At 45.0% G+C, this 20,000-nt stretch overlaps 3 protein-coding genes across 3 annotated transcripts in view; all 3 read left to right on the forward strand.

Annotated features, from left to right (window-relative positions):
* Positions 1–704, forward strand: part of ppp1r1b (protein phosphatase 1, regulatory (inhibitor) subunit 1B) — a 19,065-nt gene extending 18,361 nt beyond the window's left edge. The window contains exon 5 of the mRNA XM_084448846.1: positions 1–704. This exon is cut by the window's left edge and continues 1,030 nt beyond it. The gene's annotated coding sequence lies outside the window, so the exon portion shown is untranslated.
* A 1,219-nt stretch (positions 705–1,923) lies between these two features.
* stard3 (StAR related lipid transfer domain containing 3) lies at positions 1,924–13,198 on the forward strand. The gene is made up of 15 exons (XM_084448842.1): positions 1,924–2,122; positions 6,749–6,990; positions 7,137–7,214; positions 7,469–7,546; positions 7,663–7,716; positions 8,046–8,163; positions 8,276–8,377; positions 8,538–8,593; positions 9,065–9,157; positions 9,294–9,356; positions 10,483–10,578; positions 10,705–10,784; positions 10,905–11,009; positions 11,146–11,239; positions 11,430–13,198. Exons 2-15 carry the CDS (start codon positions 6,775–6,777, stop codon positions 11,535–11,537), a joined length of 1,341 nt encoding a protein of 446 aa, XP_084304968.1. The 5' UTR covers positions 1,924–2,122; positions 6,749–6,774; the 3' UTR covers positions 11,538–13,198.
* A 2,882-nt stretch (positions 13,199–16,080) lies between these two features.
* Positions 16,081–18,202, forward strand: LOC311317347 (melanoregulin; the record flags this gene model as incomplete). The annotated part of the gene is made up of 5 exons (XM_084448430.1): positions 16,081–16,172; positions 16,991–17,153; positions 17,302–17,392; positions 17,653–17,816; positions 17,993–18,202. 5 exons carry the CDS (start codon positions 16,081–16,083, stop codon positions 18,200–18,202), a joined length of 720 nt encoding a protein of 239 aa, XP_084304556.1.
* Between the last annotated feature and the right edge of the window lie 1,798 nt (positions 18,203–20,000).

Raw genomic sequence — 20,000 nt, forward strand, 5'->3', positions numbered from 1 at the left:
AAGGGCTTCTACTGCCACCTTGTGGTAGTTTGCAGGGATAACAAGGGTGTGCTTGTCAACAAGGAAGGCATAGATGAAGCCAGCTGTGTACAAAAACAAGCTTAACAGATGAGTGAGGGTAAATTCGACATAATCTTCTAATATTTTTTCATTCATGCGGTTCAATATTTTACAATATATAGAAAGGTATTACTCTACCTCTGAAAATGTGAACCTGATCAAAGTACACTTAGTTTGTTAATAGGGCCTCGTGCTTTTTAAAATATTAGTAGAAAAAATTCAAGTAAATTTTGTACACAATTACTCACTATTTTACTTAAATCTGCAGTTCTGAGAGAAGTCTTATCTCCTCATGACGGGATATTCTCCCTGATCACCTTTTACTGTCATGGTATTTTGAAAGGATGATCATATTGATGATATTTTTTTTTCCATTCTTTGTACATAAAACTCTTTGTTTGAACAATATAGTCGTTTGGACAATATAGTCATACAGCCTCTCTCACAATAATGGTGAGTTTCTCTCTCTGCAACTATGGAACACCAAATGTGGACATTAAAATGTTTTTCATCATCTGAACTTTATTGTCATCATAATGTCTTAGTTTAACTGCTCTGTGCAATGGAACATGACAAGTATTGATTGACATGTTATTCTGATCAATGGTTTTCTTCATTTAACAATAAAACATATGTTAACAGCCTGTGTGTGTGTGTATGTGTGTGTGACAGAGAGAGAGAGAGAAAGAAAGAGAGAGAGAGAGAGCTCTTTTGATCATGATCACATGCCTATATGGGATATCAAACTATTAAGTCGAGTCAGCCTAGTGGTCTCTCCAGACTCAAATATTAGCCTATGTTAAATCGCTGCGCTCAGCATACTACATCATAAATATATATGTATTAGGGGTGTCAAACTCTGGCCCGCGGGCCAACTTTGGCCCGCAGTGTAATTATATTTGGCCCGCGAGGCAATACCAAATGACTACTAGAGCTGGCCCGCCAGTATTATACAGCGCATTCACCGCTAATACTACAAATCCCATAATGCTCTGCTGTTGTTTTGGCGCGTCAATCAAGACAGGACCCAGAAACGCCCTCTCTTCTGTGACAGTAGTCATAGCAATCTCATACTACAACTGTAACCGTGTTACCCCTTCTTAAAAATGGCGAAAAGAAAGGCAGAAAACAGAAGGTTTACGTTATGTAACGTCTCACTGTGATAGAGACACCTGTGTTGACCTAGCCGGCCGCTGTGTTTGCTCTGTTCCTGTTCATTCAATCCTGTCTGCCTTCTTGCCGGCCTGTCTGCCTGGCTGTCTGTCTGCATGCCGGCTGTCTGTGTCTGCCTGGCTGTAGGACAGTCAGGGTTTTACAAGCTTCTCTACTGAGCACTGGAGCACCAACACTTGTGTCTGAGGGCGTATTCACATATGTTAGTGCACACCATTGATGCGCACCAAAAGCGAAAGTGATAAGTGCATATTCAATGTTAAAGCAAAACTTGTTTGGGTCCATATTAAAATTTTAATTTGTTCAATGTTGGCCCGCGACTTTGTTCAAGTTTTAATTTTTGGCCCACTGTGTATTTGAGTTTGACACCCCTGAAAGCTGGTGTTCTGAGGGCGTATCGACGAGTCAAAATCGAAAGAGTGACAAGTCGTAGCAGCAAATGCCAGACGCTAGCCCAGGTTAGATGGGCGGTGCATATCTATGGGTGGGAACGCCTGATCGTGAAGGTAGTTACTTAGCTGATTGGTATCGCCGGGATTCCGGCGCTACCAATGCATTGCCAGAATTTGAACACCATTTTGCATGAAGCGTCCCATCTGCAGCATGCAGTAACGTAGTTAGCGTAGCTTACGTAGTGTTATTAGCGAAAGAACCCCCATGGGTCTGGCGTTGAGACTAGGGATTGGGGTGCTCTGCTGTTGAATGGTAAATCACTCACATCAAAAATCCTCGGATGCATTTTGTGGAGACAATAGTAGGAAGCCCCCAGCCCTCACCCCACCCACAACACAGTATCGGAACGAAATCTCATGAACGGAGAAGGATTTCATTTCCTCATTCTGGCATTCCGGAAGTGAGAGAGTATGGCGATGATGCTGCGCTAATTCAGGTGAGTTTAGAGGCAGAACAGTTGTTTTTAGACAGATTGTATTGTATCGGAATGTCATGTGTTTGTATTTTAAGACCGCCATGGTATCCCCAGTAGGAGCTTTCACAGGTGGCACTTTTGGATTCCTCGGTTGCTTCTATTTTGACCCCAGCTAGCTCACGTTAGCTAGCTGTTTTTCAGGACCCAGCTAGCCGGCTAGGTTTTGCTAGTCTATGTAGCTAGCTAGCATAGTCTTGTTGTTTTTATTTCTGGGCTTGAACTAGATAGCTAGCTAGTTAGTTATAAGACAAGAATAGCCACATAAATTAATAATTATTGGTAGCTCGTCACAGCAACTTGTCAGCTTTTTATTGTCACTGAGAACCAAGTCCTGATAAGGTTATGATAGATAGAAAGCTAGGTAGCTAACGTCATGCCTAGGTTAGCTAATGATAATGCAGTAACAGCTGTAACAGAGTGTGCAGGAAGAGGAAGAGCTGTCCCATGGAACCTTATTTCGGGGATTAAAAAATATGTAGGCTATGGTACTCGGCGATAAGCAAACCATTTTCCGAAGTAAAGCTCACGTTAAAAGATATTTGTCCGCTATTTTGGGCTTTTCTGGAGGGGTGGGGGTCCAGTTGGGGGGCGGGCCGCCCCCTCCAAGGCAATGGTAGGGGAAACACTGAATATCACAACACAAAACTGCTTTCCTAAATCAATCTTCTTGTATTGTGCGTGTGCGCGCGTGCATGCTGGTATGGGCTCCCACATTTGCCCCTCCTTCCTCTTCAACCCTCACTCCTCCTTTTACCACAGTTGTTCTCTGACCAGATTTGTTTTAATCTAGTCATCATGTTGTGATCATGTTCTTTTGCACCTAATGGGTTCATGTTCTTTTGCACACTATGGATACAGATAAAGGTTTAAAAATAATGTATGTTAATATTAGGAGTATGGCTCCTAAAATTGAATATTTTCAGAGCCTAGCCTTCATAAGCCTAATATCATCGCAGTCTCAGAACGATGGCTACACAGCAGACTTTGTGATAGTGAAGTCAAACTCGACAACTATTCACTGTACAGAGTGGACAGGGCTCGCCGTGGGTATGGTCTAGCTACATACGTCGCCTCAAACCTTGGGTCAGAGTTACCCAATGTGGATCCTAATCATTTTGAATGCCTTTGTCAAGATTATTCTCTATGAAAATAAGCATCTGACTATTGGGAATATCTATATATATTAGGAATATCTACCGCCCCCCCCGCCCCACCCTCTCTGACTCTTCCAATTGTATATTGTCAATCATTAACTCTTTGAATTGTCAGAGCGAAATGATTATCAACTGTAATCAATTCTCTTATTAATGCTACTGGTAGCAGTTCTTTTTCCTTTAGAAAAATCCTACCTGTGGAAGTTATGCATGCTACCAGCGACTTGAAGGACTGTAGTGGCGCTGGTCCTGATGAATTGGAGGCCAAGTTTGTTAATCTTGCCTCTCATATATTAATGGATCCTCTTGCTGACTTATTTAACTTACACAACATGCGCAAACACAACTACACTCCATAAAAGTGATGGCCGTCTTGATCTCAATAACCACAGACCCATTTCCATTGCTGTTGCCAACATTTTTGAGAAACTCATTTTTAATCAGTTATCTCAGTACTTTGACATCATATCCCAATCTGGCTTCAGATCAAATTTCTCAACTACTACTGTTCTCCTTAAATTAATTAACGATGTGTTATCTTTTGATCTCGTCAAAATCAAAAGATAACACATCATTAATTAATTTAAGGAGAGCAGTAGTGATTGAGAAATTTGATCTGAAGCTTTTGAAGAGGCTCAGTTTACTGGATCCATTTTTATTGATCTCATCAAGGCTTTCGACTTGGTTGACCATTAACTACTTTTGGATAAACTTGATTGGTCTTTCGGAACAGGCTCTATTCTGGTTCAGTTCTTATCAACATAACAGACATCATTGTGTTGTTTATCATGGTAATCACTCTGGTTATCTAGTTATGGACAAAGGTGTGCCACAAGGTTCTTCTTTGGGTCCCCTTCTTTTTTACATCTTTATCAATGATCTCCCAAAGATATGCAGGTTCGACGTCAAAGTCGTCATCAATACGTCACCTGAACTCAGGATGTATTTTGATCATTTTAACAAAGAAAATCTTGGTCGACTGACATAACTTACTTTTTTTTTTTTTTGACCAAAGGTTTTGGGCACCCTTTCCCTCTAAGGCCTATTTCCAAAGTAACTAACTGTTATTCAGAATAAATTATTCGCTATAATGTTTTATTAGGATATATTAATTTAGTATTTCATTCTGCATCTTCATTTCACTCTGCATGGTGTTTTTCTGTGTCACTCGTTCCTTTGACCCATGTTAAAGGAGTAGTAAAGGGAAAATGCATGTTTAGCCCTGTTTTAATGGTGCGTTCGTTTGTGGTCGGAGGTGGTAAGTCGCAAGTGGCAAAATACCTACCTCCCACCTGTGTGCATTCGAGCTATATACCATTATATCACAGTTACCTAGTTATATCTATATACCATTATATCACAGTTACCTAGTTATATCTATATACCATTATATCACAGTTACCTAGTTATATCTATATACCATTATATCACAGTTACCTAGTTATATCTAGTGCATTCGAGCAACTGGGGGCTGAGAAACATATCCGAATTTGCGACGAGGAAGTGCGAGTTCATGCGGTGTTTTATTTAATCATTCCTAGTAGCAAGTCGCAATTTGCCACCTCCCAGTTATAAACGAACGCACCATAAGGTTACTTATGATCATATACAATGGTTCAGATCAAAAGGTTGACAAAACTAGCACTTTACTAGCACTGTCTTTGAAATTGAGAGTTTAACATGTTTTTTTAATGATTTTTCACCGTGCCCACCCACATCCATTGTATGACCAAAACGGTGGTAGAGCAATTATCAGACTTTCTCAAAAGTGCTAGTTTTGTCAACGTTTTGATCTGAACCATTGTATATGATCACAAGTAACCTTAAAACAGGGCTAAACATGCATTTTCCCTTTACTACTCCTTTAAGGGATTGTCCAGGGCGGGACGTGAACCTTCAACCTTGCGCTCGCAAGTCAGATGTGCTAACAACTGTGCCAAGAGAGAAATTTTACTCAGCGTGGTCATTAGCACATCCTTACTACTAATACTAGGTGAGTGAGTTACAAAATACTCGCGCAGAAAGCGCTGACAATGTGCAGAAGGCAGCCCTTTTTCAAAAAAAGAAAGAAAAAAGAAGCCAAGTAAAAAGTGCAGCTGCCACTGCCTTTCTGAGTTGAATTTTGAACTTTTCAGAAAAGCGCCATGTAATGTCAAGCGCCTTTCTGACAGCTGACCAATCAGGACGATTCACACTTTATATGACACGAGTCACAAATGATAGGCTACAGCAACATGCACAAGAATACTAATTCATTCGCCATACTTTTAGTTGATGGCTATTAATTTATTGTATGTCCTTAGCCCCTATTACTAATTTCTTTGATAAAGATGATAAGGTTGATAACGGTTGAGTCAACGTCGGTTAGAATGTATGACTCGCGCAGAAAGCACTGAAAAGGCACAGAACAGAAGGAAAGAAGCAAAGTGTGAACACGGCTCGAGCACGCGAGATCGGTTGGGTTTTGGTGAGTGTAATGACAGCTAGCTAAAATTAGCTAACTTGCGAGTTGTCCGAAATGAGTATGTATGTTTTAAATCATCAAACATCATATGTAATTGTCAGGGCACAATTCCGTCAGGATCAAGAAAATTTGCTTGCCCTTGATTTGCTTTTAATGCCCTTACTTAGGCATTCTATATAACGTTAAGCTACGTTAGACGACTAGATAACGTTAGCTGGCTATCTAGTAGGCTAGGCCTAATATAATAACGTATAGCTATTACTGCGTATACACGCTTATTTTGTTGTCAAAAGTAACGTTAGCTTGCTAGCTTGATTCAGCAACTGCTAAATATTTTTATATTTAATAAATTATATTTAATTACATTTTCAGAGTAAGAGAGGCTAAAAACATCATAGGAGAGACATGGCAAACACTGGTGTATGTCTGTGTGTGCGTGAATGTGCCTGGGCCCAGATAGAAGAAGGGGTTGGGGTAGGGAGGGGGTAGGAAAAGGATACGGACCCGGGTTAGGGTGAGGGGAAGGGGGCTGGGCCCAGGACTGGTGTATGTCTGTGTGTGTGTGAGTGCCTGGGTCCAGGTAGCATAGTCATAAAAAGGCTCTCAGATGACTTGGGCTACTAGCTATCTGTAGGCAAGCCTTTCTAAATAAGATGTTGCAGAAAGTTGTGGTCTTTGACTATCATTGTTTTTGTTATATGTCAACTTGAATATAATCAATCCAGTAAATAAAAATATTGATCACTCGGCACTAAACAAAAAGGCTGACCCTAGTTCAATGGTCAAACTTTTTTCCTGTTTTCAAGATAGGCCATTTTCATTGCCTTATTGATTCAGTAAGAACCTCTTTAGGCTACTCATAAACATGTGATTTTTTTAATTATTATTTTGTACTGGTTCTGGTTCTTGTTTCCTCTCTGAGAACTGAGTCACTTTGCCACCCCACCAATCCCCCCTCCTTTCTTGCAGGTGGTTTGCCCTCTCTCAAAGTAGGAATGCAAGGTGGAGTGCACTATGGGGAGTTTGGGGGGAGCCTTCCTACCATCGCCTCTCTGAATGCATCCTACTCATCTCTGTCCCTCCCCTCCCCCCACTACATGCTGGTGCCCCCGGCGGAGCGCAGGGTCATCTCCGACGTCCGGCGCACCTTCTGCCTCTTTGTCACATTTGACCTCCTCTTCATCTCCCTGCTCTGGATCATTGAGCTAAACGTGAGGCTTTTCTGAACACAGATTCTGTAAAGGTGTAACTGACGTTATGACAAGCAACCCTGCAGCAGTAGGCCTGTAGCAGTAGGCCTGTAGCCTACTTCTGATGCTACCTCGGTGTTTGACACTCCGCCTTGTGCTCCCTGCAGATCTCAAACACCATCTGGGAGAACGTAGAGAAGGAGGTCGTCCACTACAACTTCAACTCCTCCTTCTTTGACATTTTTGTGAGTGTAAACATTCAAACTCAGCAATCAAGCTTGTCTTCTTTAGAAGATTCATAAAGACTGGACAAGCTTGTGCATAAAACTCTAGTATTTCATTTTGTATGAACTGGATGAACTGTTTCAGTTATTCACATGCTTATCCGTCTTGATGGAAAGGAGAAAAATGATGTCTAAGTAAATGTGTACAGCGCACATGGTCCGATGTAAGAATAGCCGGAGGTCATACTCTTGTGTTCTTCTTCATCACCCCACAGCTCCTCGCGCTGTTCCGCTTCCTGTGTCTGCAGTTGGGCTACGCGGCCGCCCGTCTCCGACACTGGTGGGTCATTGCGGTAAGGCAGACCTCCTCCGACGGAACGGCACACACAGACACGCCGACTGGCTTCGACGTGCGGAAGGACCTATCCCTTGACCTTCTTCCTCCTTGTTCTTTCCCTTTAATTCACAGATCACCACGCTGGTGACCAGCGCCTTCCTCATCACCAAAGTCATCATTTCGAATGTGAGAGACATTTATTTTCACTTCACTTTTTCATTTCTCCATTTCGGACACAGATTTACACGTGACTTGATGTAGACTTACACACCACATGCAGAAGTTGCCTGCAAACTCTTGACTTTATACCTACAGTATATAAACGGGAATACCAGATGCTGTTTACTATTAACTCATGAACAGAATTTCTCTCTCTCTCTCTCTCTCTCTCTCTCTCCCTCTCTCTCTCTCTCTCTCTAAGAGTGGTGCTACTGTACTAGAAATACATGTTTGGCGCAAATGCATGTACTCCCACACAGCACTTGTCGGCTCATAGGTTTTCCTGCCTCGTCCAGTTTCTAGACAAGAATGCCTTCGGCTACGTGCTGCCCATCACCTCCTTTGTGGTGGCGTGGCTGGAGACCTGGTTCCTGGACTTCAAGGTGCTCACCCAGGAGGCGGACGACGAGAGGGGTGAGTCGTCCCGGATGGCCGGAGGCCGGGGGAGCGGACGACGGGGGAGAATAAGTCGAATGTTTTGATGTCGCTCCCTCGCTCACGGCTGCGCCTCCTTCCTCCCCCCCAGCCTACCTGGCGGCCGTGCGTGCGGCCTGCGAGCGCGCCCCCATGATCTACCCCCGCGCTGTGTCGGACGGGCAGTTCTACTCGCCGCCGGAGTCCATAGCAGGTAGCTAGCCGCGCCGCCGCGCTCCCTTTTCCCACGCCCTGCATCCTTCCCACCATTGCGCCCCCCCCCCCCCCACGTTCAAGAATGTCACTCCTCTTTCTGCGGTGACCCGTCTGTTCGTCGGCGCTCCCGTGACGGTGTCTCTGTGGGTCTTTTCCAGGGTCTGACGACGATCTGGACGAGGAGGGTCTGGGTCGTAAGGCCATCACCGCGCCGGTACTGTACCTGCCCCGCCCGCCGTAACGCACGCTCAGCCTGCTTCACAGATGGGTTTTTTTTTCAACCTGAGTGAATGTTTTCTTTTTCTCTCTCTGTCTCTCTCCCTCTCTCTCTCTCTCTCTCTCTCTCTCCCTCTCAGGGCTCTTGCTTGCTTGCATGCTTAGTAAAATGTTCCTATAGCAAATAGAATTAAACATTTTCCAGGAGCTTGCTTGCATGCTTAGTAAAATGTTCCTATAGCAAATAGAATTTAACATTTTCCAGGAGCTTGCTTGATCGTCTCGTTGGGAAAGGTCAGGGAAGAATTTTTACAGTTCTCTATTGGCTCAAATGGATGAACTGTTTTTTTTGCTTTCCTCTGGAAAATTAGGGGTAGGATCACTACCCCCCTTTTCTCTCTGAAAACACTTTCTGTTGTTACATTGATTTGATCTCTGTCTGTCTCTCTCACCCCCCCCCCTCTCTCAGGAGAAGGAGTATGTCCGACAGGGCCGTGAGGCCATGGCTGTGGTCGAACAGATTCTGACCCAGGAAGAGAACTGGAAGTTTGAAAAGAACAATGTTAGTCTTTGTGTGTGCGTGTGTGTTTCTGTCTGTATTTGTGCGTATACTAGTAGTTAGTTGGTCTGTGGCTGTGTTCGTAAGAGGTGATACGCCCTTGTGTATGCGATACTAAAGCATAGTTTCTCTCTGTCAGGAAATGGGGGATTCTGTATACACACTGGAGATCCCCTTCCATGGGAAGACTTTTATTTTGAAGGTATGACGTTCCTGTCACCATGTTGTTTGTTCCTGTCACCATGTTGTTTGTGTTCCTTTACATGCTCTTAACTTCACTTCAGTTGGCGCAGTGCTGCCACCCAGTGGCTGATGTGTTAGTTGCATGATGTTCCATGTGTCCTAGAGCTTGTTTGTTCCATATGTCCAGCTCCTGAATGACTATCGAATGTATAGTACCACTTAGGGCTGGGTATCGATTAGAATTTCAAGAATCGATTCGATTCCGATTCACAAGGTTCAGAATCGATTATCACGATTCAATTCGATTCAATATCGATTCGGTTAGTGTTACTAAAACCTGTTTTTTTTAGCTGTAACCTTAATTACATGACTGCCAAGTTATGCAACACATCAATACTAGGGCTGGGTATCGATACTGATTTCCAAAAATGAATGAATGAATAAATCATTGAATGAATTAATTAACTATTCATTCCTTCATTTATTCATTCATTCATTTATTAAATAAAAGATCGATTTTGGGATTCATGAATCGATTCTGAATCATTTGATTCAGTATCGATTCAGAATCGATGAATCTATTTTTTTAAACCCAGCCCTAGTACCACTATGCCCAGAGGAGCAGGATACCTACAGTAGTATACATAACTCAGCCACTTACAACGCACATCATACACCAACCCCACCGATATTATTTATTATAGCTATAGCATGTACATAACTCACCCATAACCCACTTCCCCCGGTTATTTACTTAATATTTATTCATATCCATATACCACGTACATAATCCACCTTATACTGTATAGAAAGGGTACTTATTGTGTAATTAGTGTTAGTTTCTAAACTTTGTAATTTATAAATTTGTAATTGAGTATTAGAGTTTATCTGTATAAGCGTTATCTTGGAACCGGCAGCAACATTTCACTGCGACTGTACACCGTACATTACACGTGACAAATAACGTGAATCCTGAAGCCTCAAGCCTTATTTATACTTATAAAACGGCTCATGGCTCTTGGTTGCCATGGAATGGAATGCCTGGGCGTTGTCTTTAGCTTCCATTCCATGGCAACCAAGAGACATGAGACATGAGCTGTTTTATGAAGTATAAATTAGGTTTCATGTCTGACATGTCTTCCCAGGCCTTGGTTCAGTGTCCAGCTGAGCTGGTCTACCAGGAGGCCATCTTACAGCCGGAGAAGATGGTGCTATGGAACAGGACGGTGTCTGCCTGTCAGGTGACCAAACTCTCCTCCATTCCTCCTCCTCTCTGGCACAGTTTGATGTGCATTTAGATCCTAGTGGCTTGTATGGCATTTCAACCTGCCCCCCCCCCCCTCTGCGTTCTCTGCTTTGCTCTTCAGATTCTTCAGAGGGTGGATGACAACACCCTGGTGTCGTACGATGTGTCCGCCGGGGCAGCAGGGGGCGTCGTGTCCGCAAGGTACCGGCAACCACCTTTGCGTTCTCCCCCGTTCTTCCACACTTAGCATTGGCTATCGATGCGTTTGCCAAGTCCACACAGGAAATGTGCGTCTTATCTGTTGTGCATCTCCTCGCTCAGGGACTTTGTGAACGTGCGGCGGGTGGAGCGCAAACGGGACCGCTACATCTCCGCCGGCATGGCGACCGAACACGACGCTAAACCTGCGCACGGTCGCTACATCAGGTCAGGCTCCGCCCCCAAATGCTCACAACCACCTGAGAGGAAAAACCCCTCACTGGTTTCACTTGGTGAGCTGCTGATACTGGTTTCACTTGATGAGCTGGTGTCTCTAAATTCTCTCCCTTGTTGTCTTTCTCAGAGGTGAGAACGGTCCCGGAGGGTTCGTGGTGCTTAAATCCAGTAGTAACCCATCTGTCTGCACCTTCATCTGGGTCCTAAACACAGACCTCAAGGTAAGGCCAGGCTTATCGCAGAGGTGTTCGGCTGTTTGTTCTCTTGTCGTAATTAGTGTGTTGTTTGTGTAGCAATCTCTCTGGTTAATGAAACCCTGCTGAAGCCCTGTCTGTTGTGTGTGTGTGTGTGTGTGTGTGTGTGTGTGTGTGTGTGTGTGTGTGTGTGTGTGTGTGTGTGTGCGCTGCTCAGGGCCGACTACCCCGCTACCTCATCCACCAGAGCCTGGCAGCCACCATGTTTGAGTTCATGACCCATTTACGACTGCGCATCTCTGACCTGCGCCCAACGCACCGCTAGAAGCCCCGCCCCTGCACCACCCCTCCCCCCTTTTTTTCTGAAGACCTTCGGTGTGAGACGGGCCACAGCGCCATCGCAGGTTTGGAGGTGTCACTGCAGCATTCAGGGTTCCCCTACAGCTGACATTACTAGGGGGGACATCACACCTCGGACGACTGGACTGAACTTTAACATCTCAGAGGATGTGAGACGTTGGGGGAAGAGCGGTTGTTCACCACGTGTCCGTTCTTCAGAAGTTAGGAGGAGATGGTCCCTCTGGCAACCATGTTGCTTTTAAACACCGTCAAACTCTTTTTTTTTTTTCCGTCGCCATCTTTCTTTGCCTTTCGTCACAATGTGATGTGAATGTCGCCACCCTGTCCTCCCCTTCAAGAAGCTTGTCTTAACCGCGCGTCTCTGGTAAACGCCTGTCCAGAGGCCGGGCTCCACGCGACCACATCAGCAGCAGATGCTTGCATTGTTGTGAATGAACATATTGTATATACACACAAACCTAACACACACGCACGCAGCTTAATCCTTTCTGTCTCACTGCGCTGCGGCCTCTGACCTCTGGGGAGAGGCGTGGCAGCACTGGAAGCCGCCGGACACCAGGGGGCGACACCACTGATCTACTGTGAAAAATGACGAGCATGAAGAGCTGGAGCTGAATCTGAAAACATAAAGACGATTGTCGACCCTGTCGTTAGTCGGCCATAGATGAATCCGGAGGTCAAAACTGTACTCCCTTGTGCCAATGTACAGCCCCGAGTAGGGGGAAATCCAGCTGTCCTCACTTGACAACAAATCAAGTTGTTGATTGAAATTTGCTACGGTTCTGAAAATGTGCAGACTTGACTGCAATAGAAGAAATGTAGCAGTAAACGAATAATATCTCTGTATTTTAATCATGTATTTGCATGGTGTTTACCTTTTTTTTTTCTTTCAATTTGATATCAACAAAACGGTGTTCCATTGGGTGCTGGTGGTCCTTGATCTAACACAGCATCTCAATACTAAAATATTGCCTCATAGTTTTTCACAATTTACCTTGTGTGCAATGCATCTTGATGGTGAGCCAAATATGGGATAATAGTTTATGAACACTTTCTTTGATAACTACTTTTTAGTAGCAGTTCTGTTGAATAAGGCACCGGGTGGGCTTTAATTGATGATTTCCAATAGTTTACACAGGGGTAGCAGCATGACACACTGACCACATCACTTTAACCTCTCCAGATGCCTGGAGGCACAGTTCATCATGGTTTTGAGCATAAGGTCTCTCAATGTCCAGGTCAGACAACTTAAATCATGCCAGTAGACTTTATTCATAAGCTGGACATCCAGAGAGAGCGAGAGAGACAACTTTGAGATTTCAGGTTGTTGGTCTCGAACCTTTCTCAAACTTAAGCTGTTAATGCCCTCACAAGCTGGGCAAATGTAAAGAAGAGGCCTTTGTCACAGTGACAGGAATGTTTTTTTTCTTCTATTTTTAGGTTTTATTTTAGCAGAATATAACGTTATACCTTTGCTTCAGACCCAAAAAGGTATATTTAAAATCTGCTTTGCATTACTGTATGTTTTCATTTTTATGATTGTTCTAATAAGGTTTGTATCATAAATTATGTATCATAAAATACAAATGTGTTAATTTCAGGTCATCTTCAAAGCCATCGCATAATACTGATCAACCACTCTGTATTTTGTAAGCAGATTAAAATCTCTAATAAAATGGATGCATTGATTTGACTGCTTATGAGAAAGCATAGTTCCATGCTTCATTACTGGACAAAGTCTCATTCTGTACTAGGGCTGGGTATCGATTCGAATTTCAAGAATCGATTCGATTCCAATTCAAAGGTTCAGAATCGATCATCACGATTCGATTCAATATCGATTCGGTTAGTGTTACCAAAACCTGTTTTTTGTTTTTTTTGTTGCTGTGACCTTAATTACATGACTGCCAAGTTATGCAACACATCAATACTAGGGCTGGGTATTGATGCTGATTTCCAAAAATGAATGAATCATTGAATGAATTAATGAATTATTCATTCCTTCATTTATTCATTCATTCATTAAATAAAAGATCGATTTTGGGATTCATGAATCGATTCTGAATCATTTGATTCATTTGATTTTTTTTTTTTTTTTTTAAACCCAGGCCTATTCTGTACTATCCAACCCATTTTGGGTCCTATGAAAGAATAATATTGGGCCCCCAAAACCAAGACCTAATCATTATAAAAATAATAAAAGTGCTTTATGGGTTAGGGGGGCCCTGTTAGTGCACCCATGCACCCAAACTCCATCCCAGTGCAAAACACCCCAGGGACTTCTGTAGTATGTATGTATGTAAAAATCCAACTGGGCCTGGAAACGGACGTATAGAACCATCTCCTGAATGCCCCAGATGTCCAATCAGATGGCTCATCACACTCTTGTGATGAACATAATGGTCACAAGTAGTTGATGCTGATTATCTGTAATGGTGTTAACTGAGTTAATGCGGACCAGGAACATGTCTCACCCTCCATGTCTCAGTCTCTGTCCTCCAGCCTGTTCCCCTGGCCCGTCCCTGGCCCAGTCAGGAGTGGGGGCCTGGGGCTGGTCACTATGCCGTGTCTATTACCCTGAGACCCTGTGTCATGCGCCTGTCATCCTCTCACAGAAGTTAAATTCTATCCTCTCGTGATCACACTAGGGACTGGAAGAAGGACACCAAAATCAACCCACACATCTTCACTGCACAACTAGAGTAGCGGTGAAAGCAATGGACTCCCACGCGGTAGATCGGGGTTCAAGGCCCCGGTGGGGAAGATTTTATGTGACTATACCCCAAACCTCCACATGTTCATCCTTTCGCTCCGACCTTCACCCCTTGCCTTATAGGTCAGATCCTGTCCCAACCCCAACCCTTATTCTAACCCCAACCCACACTATGGACTGCAAGAAGGACACCAAAAATCAAGTTGTTGATCTCCACTGCACAAGTAGAGTAGTGTTGAAAACATAGGACTCCCACCCGGGAGACTAGGGTTCAAGGCCTGGTGGGGGTGACTTCATGGGACTATACCCCAAACCTCCATATGTTCATCCTTTCACTCCAATATTTTTATCCCTTACCTTTGTCCAGAAACACAAAAAGTTGAACCAATTGCAGCAAAATAACTAACGTTACAGGAATCATCAGTGTAACTGCTTTAACCACTCACCGCTACCATTAATGTTATGGAAGCTGCTGCTAGTTGTGAGCTCATGAGCTAACTGGCTATCCTGCTCTTATTGTGCTGGATTAGCATTCAAAGCATTGAAACTGATGTGTCCAGGCGACAAGACCTATCTTAATTTATCAGACATTATTTCATGTCATTTCAATTCACAGCTATCTCAGTGGCATGACTAGCTTCCGCCCTACCAGTCCTGAACAGAAACAAGCCAGCCACGCACATAAACCAGGCTGGGCCTGGCCTGGTTACTTTCTAGAAGCTCGCTAGAAACAGTTTCCCATGCAAACAGCTGAGTGGCCTCGGGGTGTTGCTGTCCAGTGAAGAAAGTAATAACACTCACATTCCTCTTTACTGAGTCAAGGAAATACTTTAAAAGGTCCTCTAATTTTACAAGCCTTGTCAGTGGCATACAACCATCTTTGATTTCCAAAGCTTTGATTTCCTAATTTATACATCAGCGGTGGCTGTGATTGGGGCTGCAGTATGGACGAGGTGCTAGCCCCCAATGCTAGGGGCAGAGGACGGCTCAGCTCATATGACTTTGCTGTGACTGTCTGCTGGTCGGGTGCCTCGGTGTGTGTGTGTGTGTGTGTGTGTGTGTGTGTGTGTGTGTGTGTGTGTGTGTGTGTGTGTGTGTGTGTGTGTGTGTGTCTGTGTGTGTGTGTCTGTGTTTGTATCGATGAGTATGAGCTTCATTGCACTCTTTGCCATCCATGAGGCTGTCCTCTCTGTGAGCTGCTCGATCTGATCCAGGGGCAAGACTGATCCATGACCCGGACACCGGACCGCCTGGACATCAGACCATCCAACAGGTTGGGGACCTGTCCGTCAGAAACATATCACTACACTACTTGAAAGTTGACTGTATCATTATTAGATGTGAATGTCCTCATTGACTTATTGAATTGCTCTACCGGCACTTCATCGGTGAATGGGAGGTAGGCCTATATAGCCTACAACTTAGTGTGAAAGCGGAATACTAGCCTTTTGTATTGTCATGCACTTTTGATTTATATAAGGGCCTATGTGCTTTTCCATGTCAATCCTCTGAATTGGACAACCATTGGCTCTGGAATACAACAGTGGGTGGGAATACGGCCCAGACCTGAACGCAACAACAACAGGGAACTTTTTTTTTTAGGACAGAGAGTAGCCTAGTCTCGCTCGTTGGAGTCTACCTCATCCGTTCTTCACCCGTGTCTCAAGTGATTGTTGAGAGTGAAAAAAGCTTGAGAAACGTTATTAAATATATTTCTTCTGCTTGAATAGTCTGCCTTGAACAAAGCCTCCTCCCTGGTCGTCTCCCCCCCTCCCTGCTCTCGCCTCTCTCAGAGATGGGCTCCGCATTTAGGCGCTTCTGTGCCCGCTTCTGCTGCTGCTGCTGCTGCGATGACGACGATGAAGAGGAGAAGCAGCCTATTCTCATGTAATGTAACTCACGACAACGCAAGAATTTACACTGAAACCTACGATATCTTACATCATATAAATGAATTCAATCTTTATTTAACCTCGAGAGTCAGTTGAGAGCAAGCTCTCATTTACAATGACGTGGAGAGTACAGTATATCACATAAAAGTGCAGAGCGCAGGGCAACAACGAATAAGTATGTTAACATTCACCCCAGCAGCGTCACAATTAGTCATGTTAGCCCTCGCTTTAAATTTCTTACATACCATCTTCCGACTGTTAAGTGTTTCACACTTCCCCCTTAATCAACTTTCATTCTGAACCTCCCGAACAAAGATCCTCAGTTTACTGAACAGCTTTTGGGTAGCCCAACATATTCATCTGATTATAGATTTGCATGACCATGTTTGGGGAGTTAGGGTTAGGCTGCTGTATATAGGCAATATTTTGAGATATAGGTATATGCTTTACTTTTAGGTCCAGGTTAATATATTATAATGAATTATATGATTTATATTTATATTATATTGTTAAGTCAGGAACTTACAGTAGGAACCGATAAGCAGGGTTAGAGAGGAGCAGGACCAATAATTCCAACGCACCTGTACTTGTACCTGCTGCATATGGCTATAAAGTCTCTAAAGAACTTGAACTCTTGAACTTGAGTGTCTCTATGTCCATTTCTGTATGTGTGTGCGTGTGTGTGTGTGCGTGCGTGCGTGCGTGTGCGCGCGCGCGTGTGTGTGTGTTTGTGTCTGTTTGTCTGTCTGTCTGTCTGTCTGTGTGTGTGTGTGCATGTGCGTGCGTGTGTGTGTGTGTGTCGGTCTTTCGCAGCACTGACACTTTGATATATTTCGACCGGGAGGCGAAGAAAAGACTGGACCAGGAGACCAACTTGTGGAGCGAGCCCAGCGATCCCAGCCACTCGGAGAGGGACGACGACAGGATGCTCTACAACCTGCTCCAGAGCCGGGCCAAGACCAGCCGGGGCTCGCATGTACGCTCGGGTCCGGGATGGGGGGGGGGGGGGGGGGCTGTGAGAGTAGCTCTCCGACTTAAGCTTCAACCATGGGGAGATCTGTAGTTACTGTAGGTTGCTCTGACCTTGTTCTGTGACCCTTGACCTTTGACCCGTCTCTGTGCAGGGGTACAGGCGTCTGAGCGTGGACATTGAGGCCATGAGGGGCATGCGTCGCGAGGTCAGAGACAAATGGAAGAGCATCCTGGAGAACTTGGGTGAGCGAGGTTGAAAAAGAACCATAGAGGGACAGAGAGACAGACAGACCTACTGACAGACAGACAGACAGACAGACAGACAGACAGACAGACAGACAGACAGACAGACAGACAGACAGACAGACAGACAGACAGACAGACAGACAGACAGACAGACGGAGAGATAGACAGACCCACAGACAGACAGACAGACAGACAGACCCACAGACAGACAGAAAGACAGACAGACAGACGGTAACGTTGTCCTGTGGTTGCATCAGGGTTCATGACGGAGGCGGAGGCCCTGTTGACAGTCTCTGCCGGGTCGTCGTTCGACCGCATGCACAACGCCCCCGGGGCCCGCAAGCTACTGCACACGCTCCACTCCGAGACCTCCATCTTCAACAGCAGGGACCCCCCGCCAGAGAGATTCCTCTTCATCCTGGTGAGACCAGGAACAGGGGGTTTCCACTCCTCCCCACCTCCATCTCTGGCATCACCAGGTTGATCCCCTCTAATTCTGGTCTCTCTCTTTCGTCCTCTCCCTTCCTCCCGCCTCTGTCTCCCCTTTTCTCTCTCTGTGTCCTCCTCTCTCTGTCCCTCCTCCTCTCTCCTCCATAGGACCGGCTTATATACTTGGACGTGGCCGAGGACTTCGTGGCCAAGGCGCGACGCTTCCACCCCAAGCGAGACGACGACGACGAAGACGAAGGAGAAAACGGCGTCGACGTCCCGTCGCTCTTGACCCGAGTGAACCGCACGATGAACGGCGGCGACGACGACGACGACGACGCGAGCCTCACCGAGGACGACGGGAGCAGGAGAGAGTAGGCGCCACACCGGCTGCAGTGATCACAGGCGGCAGGCAGGGGGCAGTATTCGTCAACGGTGCAGAGCTGGAACGTAATGAGCCAGAACCCAGATAACTCTACCCTCTTTCAGTCAAACCTCCCGCTGCTAAACATTCTATAAGATGTCGTTTTAATTTCCCCTTAGCTAAAAGTTTGATTGGATGTTATCTCTATGTTATCCTGGTTCACCACACAGCTTCAATTCTCAGTCTGTTCATTGTTTTGTTGCTGTGATCCTGCAGGGCACAGTGGTCCTATGAGACTTGACGTTTTGCCTCATGATGATCAGCACCCTCTATCATTTAGTCACAAGCTTTTCTGAGGGTTCAGCAAGAACATGTGTTGGTTGAGTTGAATACAAGGGACTTCTTCACTCTAAGAACTGTTAAGTGGGGATTGTGAGGGGTTTGAGATATCGTGATGAGTGTCTGTGGATAATACATGCAGTAGCCGTTCTGGTACAAACATGTTACTGATGCAAAGATGTCATTGAAATAAAGCGACGACCTGTTTCTGATACAGAGCTGGTGTGTGTGTGTGTGTGTGTGTGTGTGTGTGTGTGTGAGTGAGTGTGTGTGTGAGAGAGAGAGAGTGAGTGAGTGAGTGAGTGTGTGTGTGTGTGAGAGAGAGTGTGTGGGTGTTGTGTGTGAGTTTGTAAGCCCATAGTGAGTGAAAAAACACTTGTCACAATGTTGTCACGGACTGTACACATGGCTGTCACTGAACTAACACTTCATATGGAGTTGCTCTTCTCAAAAAGTGGAGGGTGGAAAAGACTCAAGGCACCAAAATAGAAACAGAACTTTACTTCCATTGCAAATACACAGAAAATCAAGTCAAGTCCAGCTTAAAAGAGTATTTTCACTCCATGCACTGAGCACGAGTCGGCCATTAGAGAGGATCGGCCTACGCTTCATACTGTATAACCCTGAGTAGGCCTACTTACAGCCCCCAGTACTTACAGGTAATTAAGTATTCAAGATAGCACATTGTACAGCATCAGCGCATTTGATTAAGTACTCCTTGGAGTTGGAAAGTACTGTATGTTCTTTCAGTTCTTAATCTGCAGACTCTCTTGGCCCGCCTGCCTTACCCATGCCTCCTCTGGTCCTTGGCAGCAGACGGAGCCCTGGGCCTGGCCAGGGGCCCATCTGCCCTGGGCTTGGCCCTCCATCTGGATGCACAGGCAAGGCGGACGGGTTGATGTTGATGTTTTGCTGACCAGCTGTCGTTTATAGGTTACGCAAGAGTGACGACTCTAGGGGTACATCTCTCAACACAGTACCAGACGGTTTTTAAACATACACACACGCGCACACACACACACACACACACACACACACACACACACACACACACACAAAAACACACACACACACACACACTAATCAAGTGGCTTACTGAGTTATGTAAGAGTGACAACTCTAGGGCTATATCTCTCAACATAGTACCAGCCTGTTTCTAAACACACACATGTATGTACACACACACACACACACACACACACACACACACACACACACACACACACACACACACACTAATCAAGTGGTTTATTAAGATATCTCCCCATAGCAACTGGTTTAACTTTACTGTGTGAGCACGTCTATTTCCTTTTGCTGGAGAGAGAATGAGGCTGTCTGGCCCTCCACCCACATCCCCTCTGCCAGGGAATAAGAGCGTCCCTTTTCAGTCCAATCAGGGAATAAGAGCATCCCTTTTCAGTCCAATCAGGGAATAAGAGCGTCCCTTTTCAGTCCAATCAGGGAATAAGAGCG

Source organism: Borostomias antarcticus (assembly GCF_949987555.1).
Source record: "Borostomias antarcticus genome assembly, chromosome: 14".
Taxonomy (NCBI): domain Eukaryota; kingdom Metazoa; phylum Chordata; class Actinopteri; order Stomiiformes; family Stomiidae; genus Borostomias; species Borostomias antarcticus.

Excerpts from the sequence above, each read along its gene's own strand:
- stard3 (XM_084448842.1), top strand. The coding sequence starts at position 6,775 with ATGCAAGGTGGAGTGCACTATGGGGAGTTTGGGGGGAGCCTTCCTACC. Across the intron at positions 7,215-7,468 it reads CCTCCTTCTTTGACATTTTT|CTCCTCGCGCTGTTCCGCTT; the intron begins GTGAGTGTAAAC and ends ATCACCCCACAG. Across the intron at positions 9,357-10,482 it reads GGAAGACTTTTATTTTGAAG|GCCTTGGTTCAGTGTCCAGC; the intron begins GTATGACGTTCC and ends ATGTCTTCCCAG.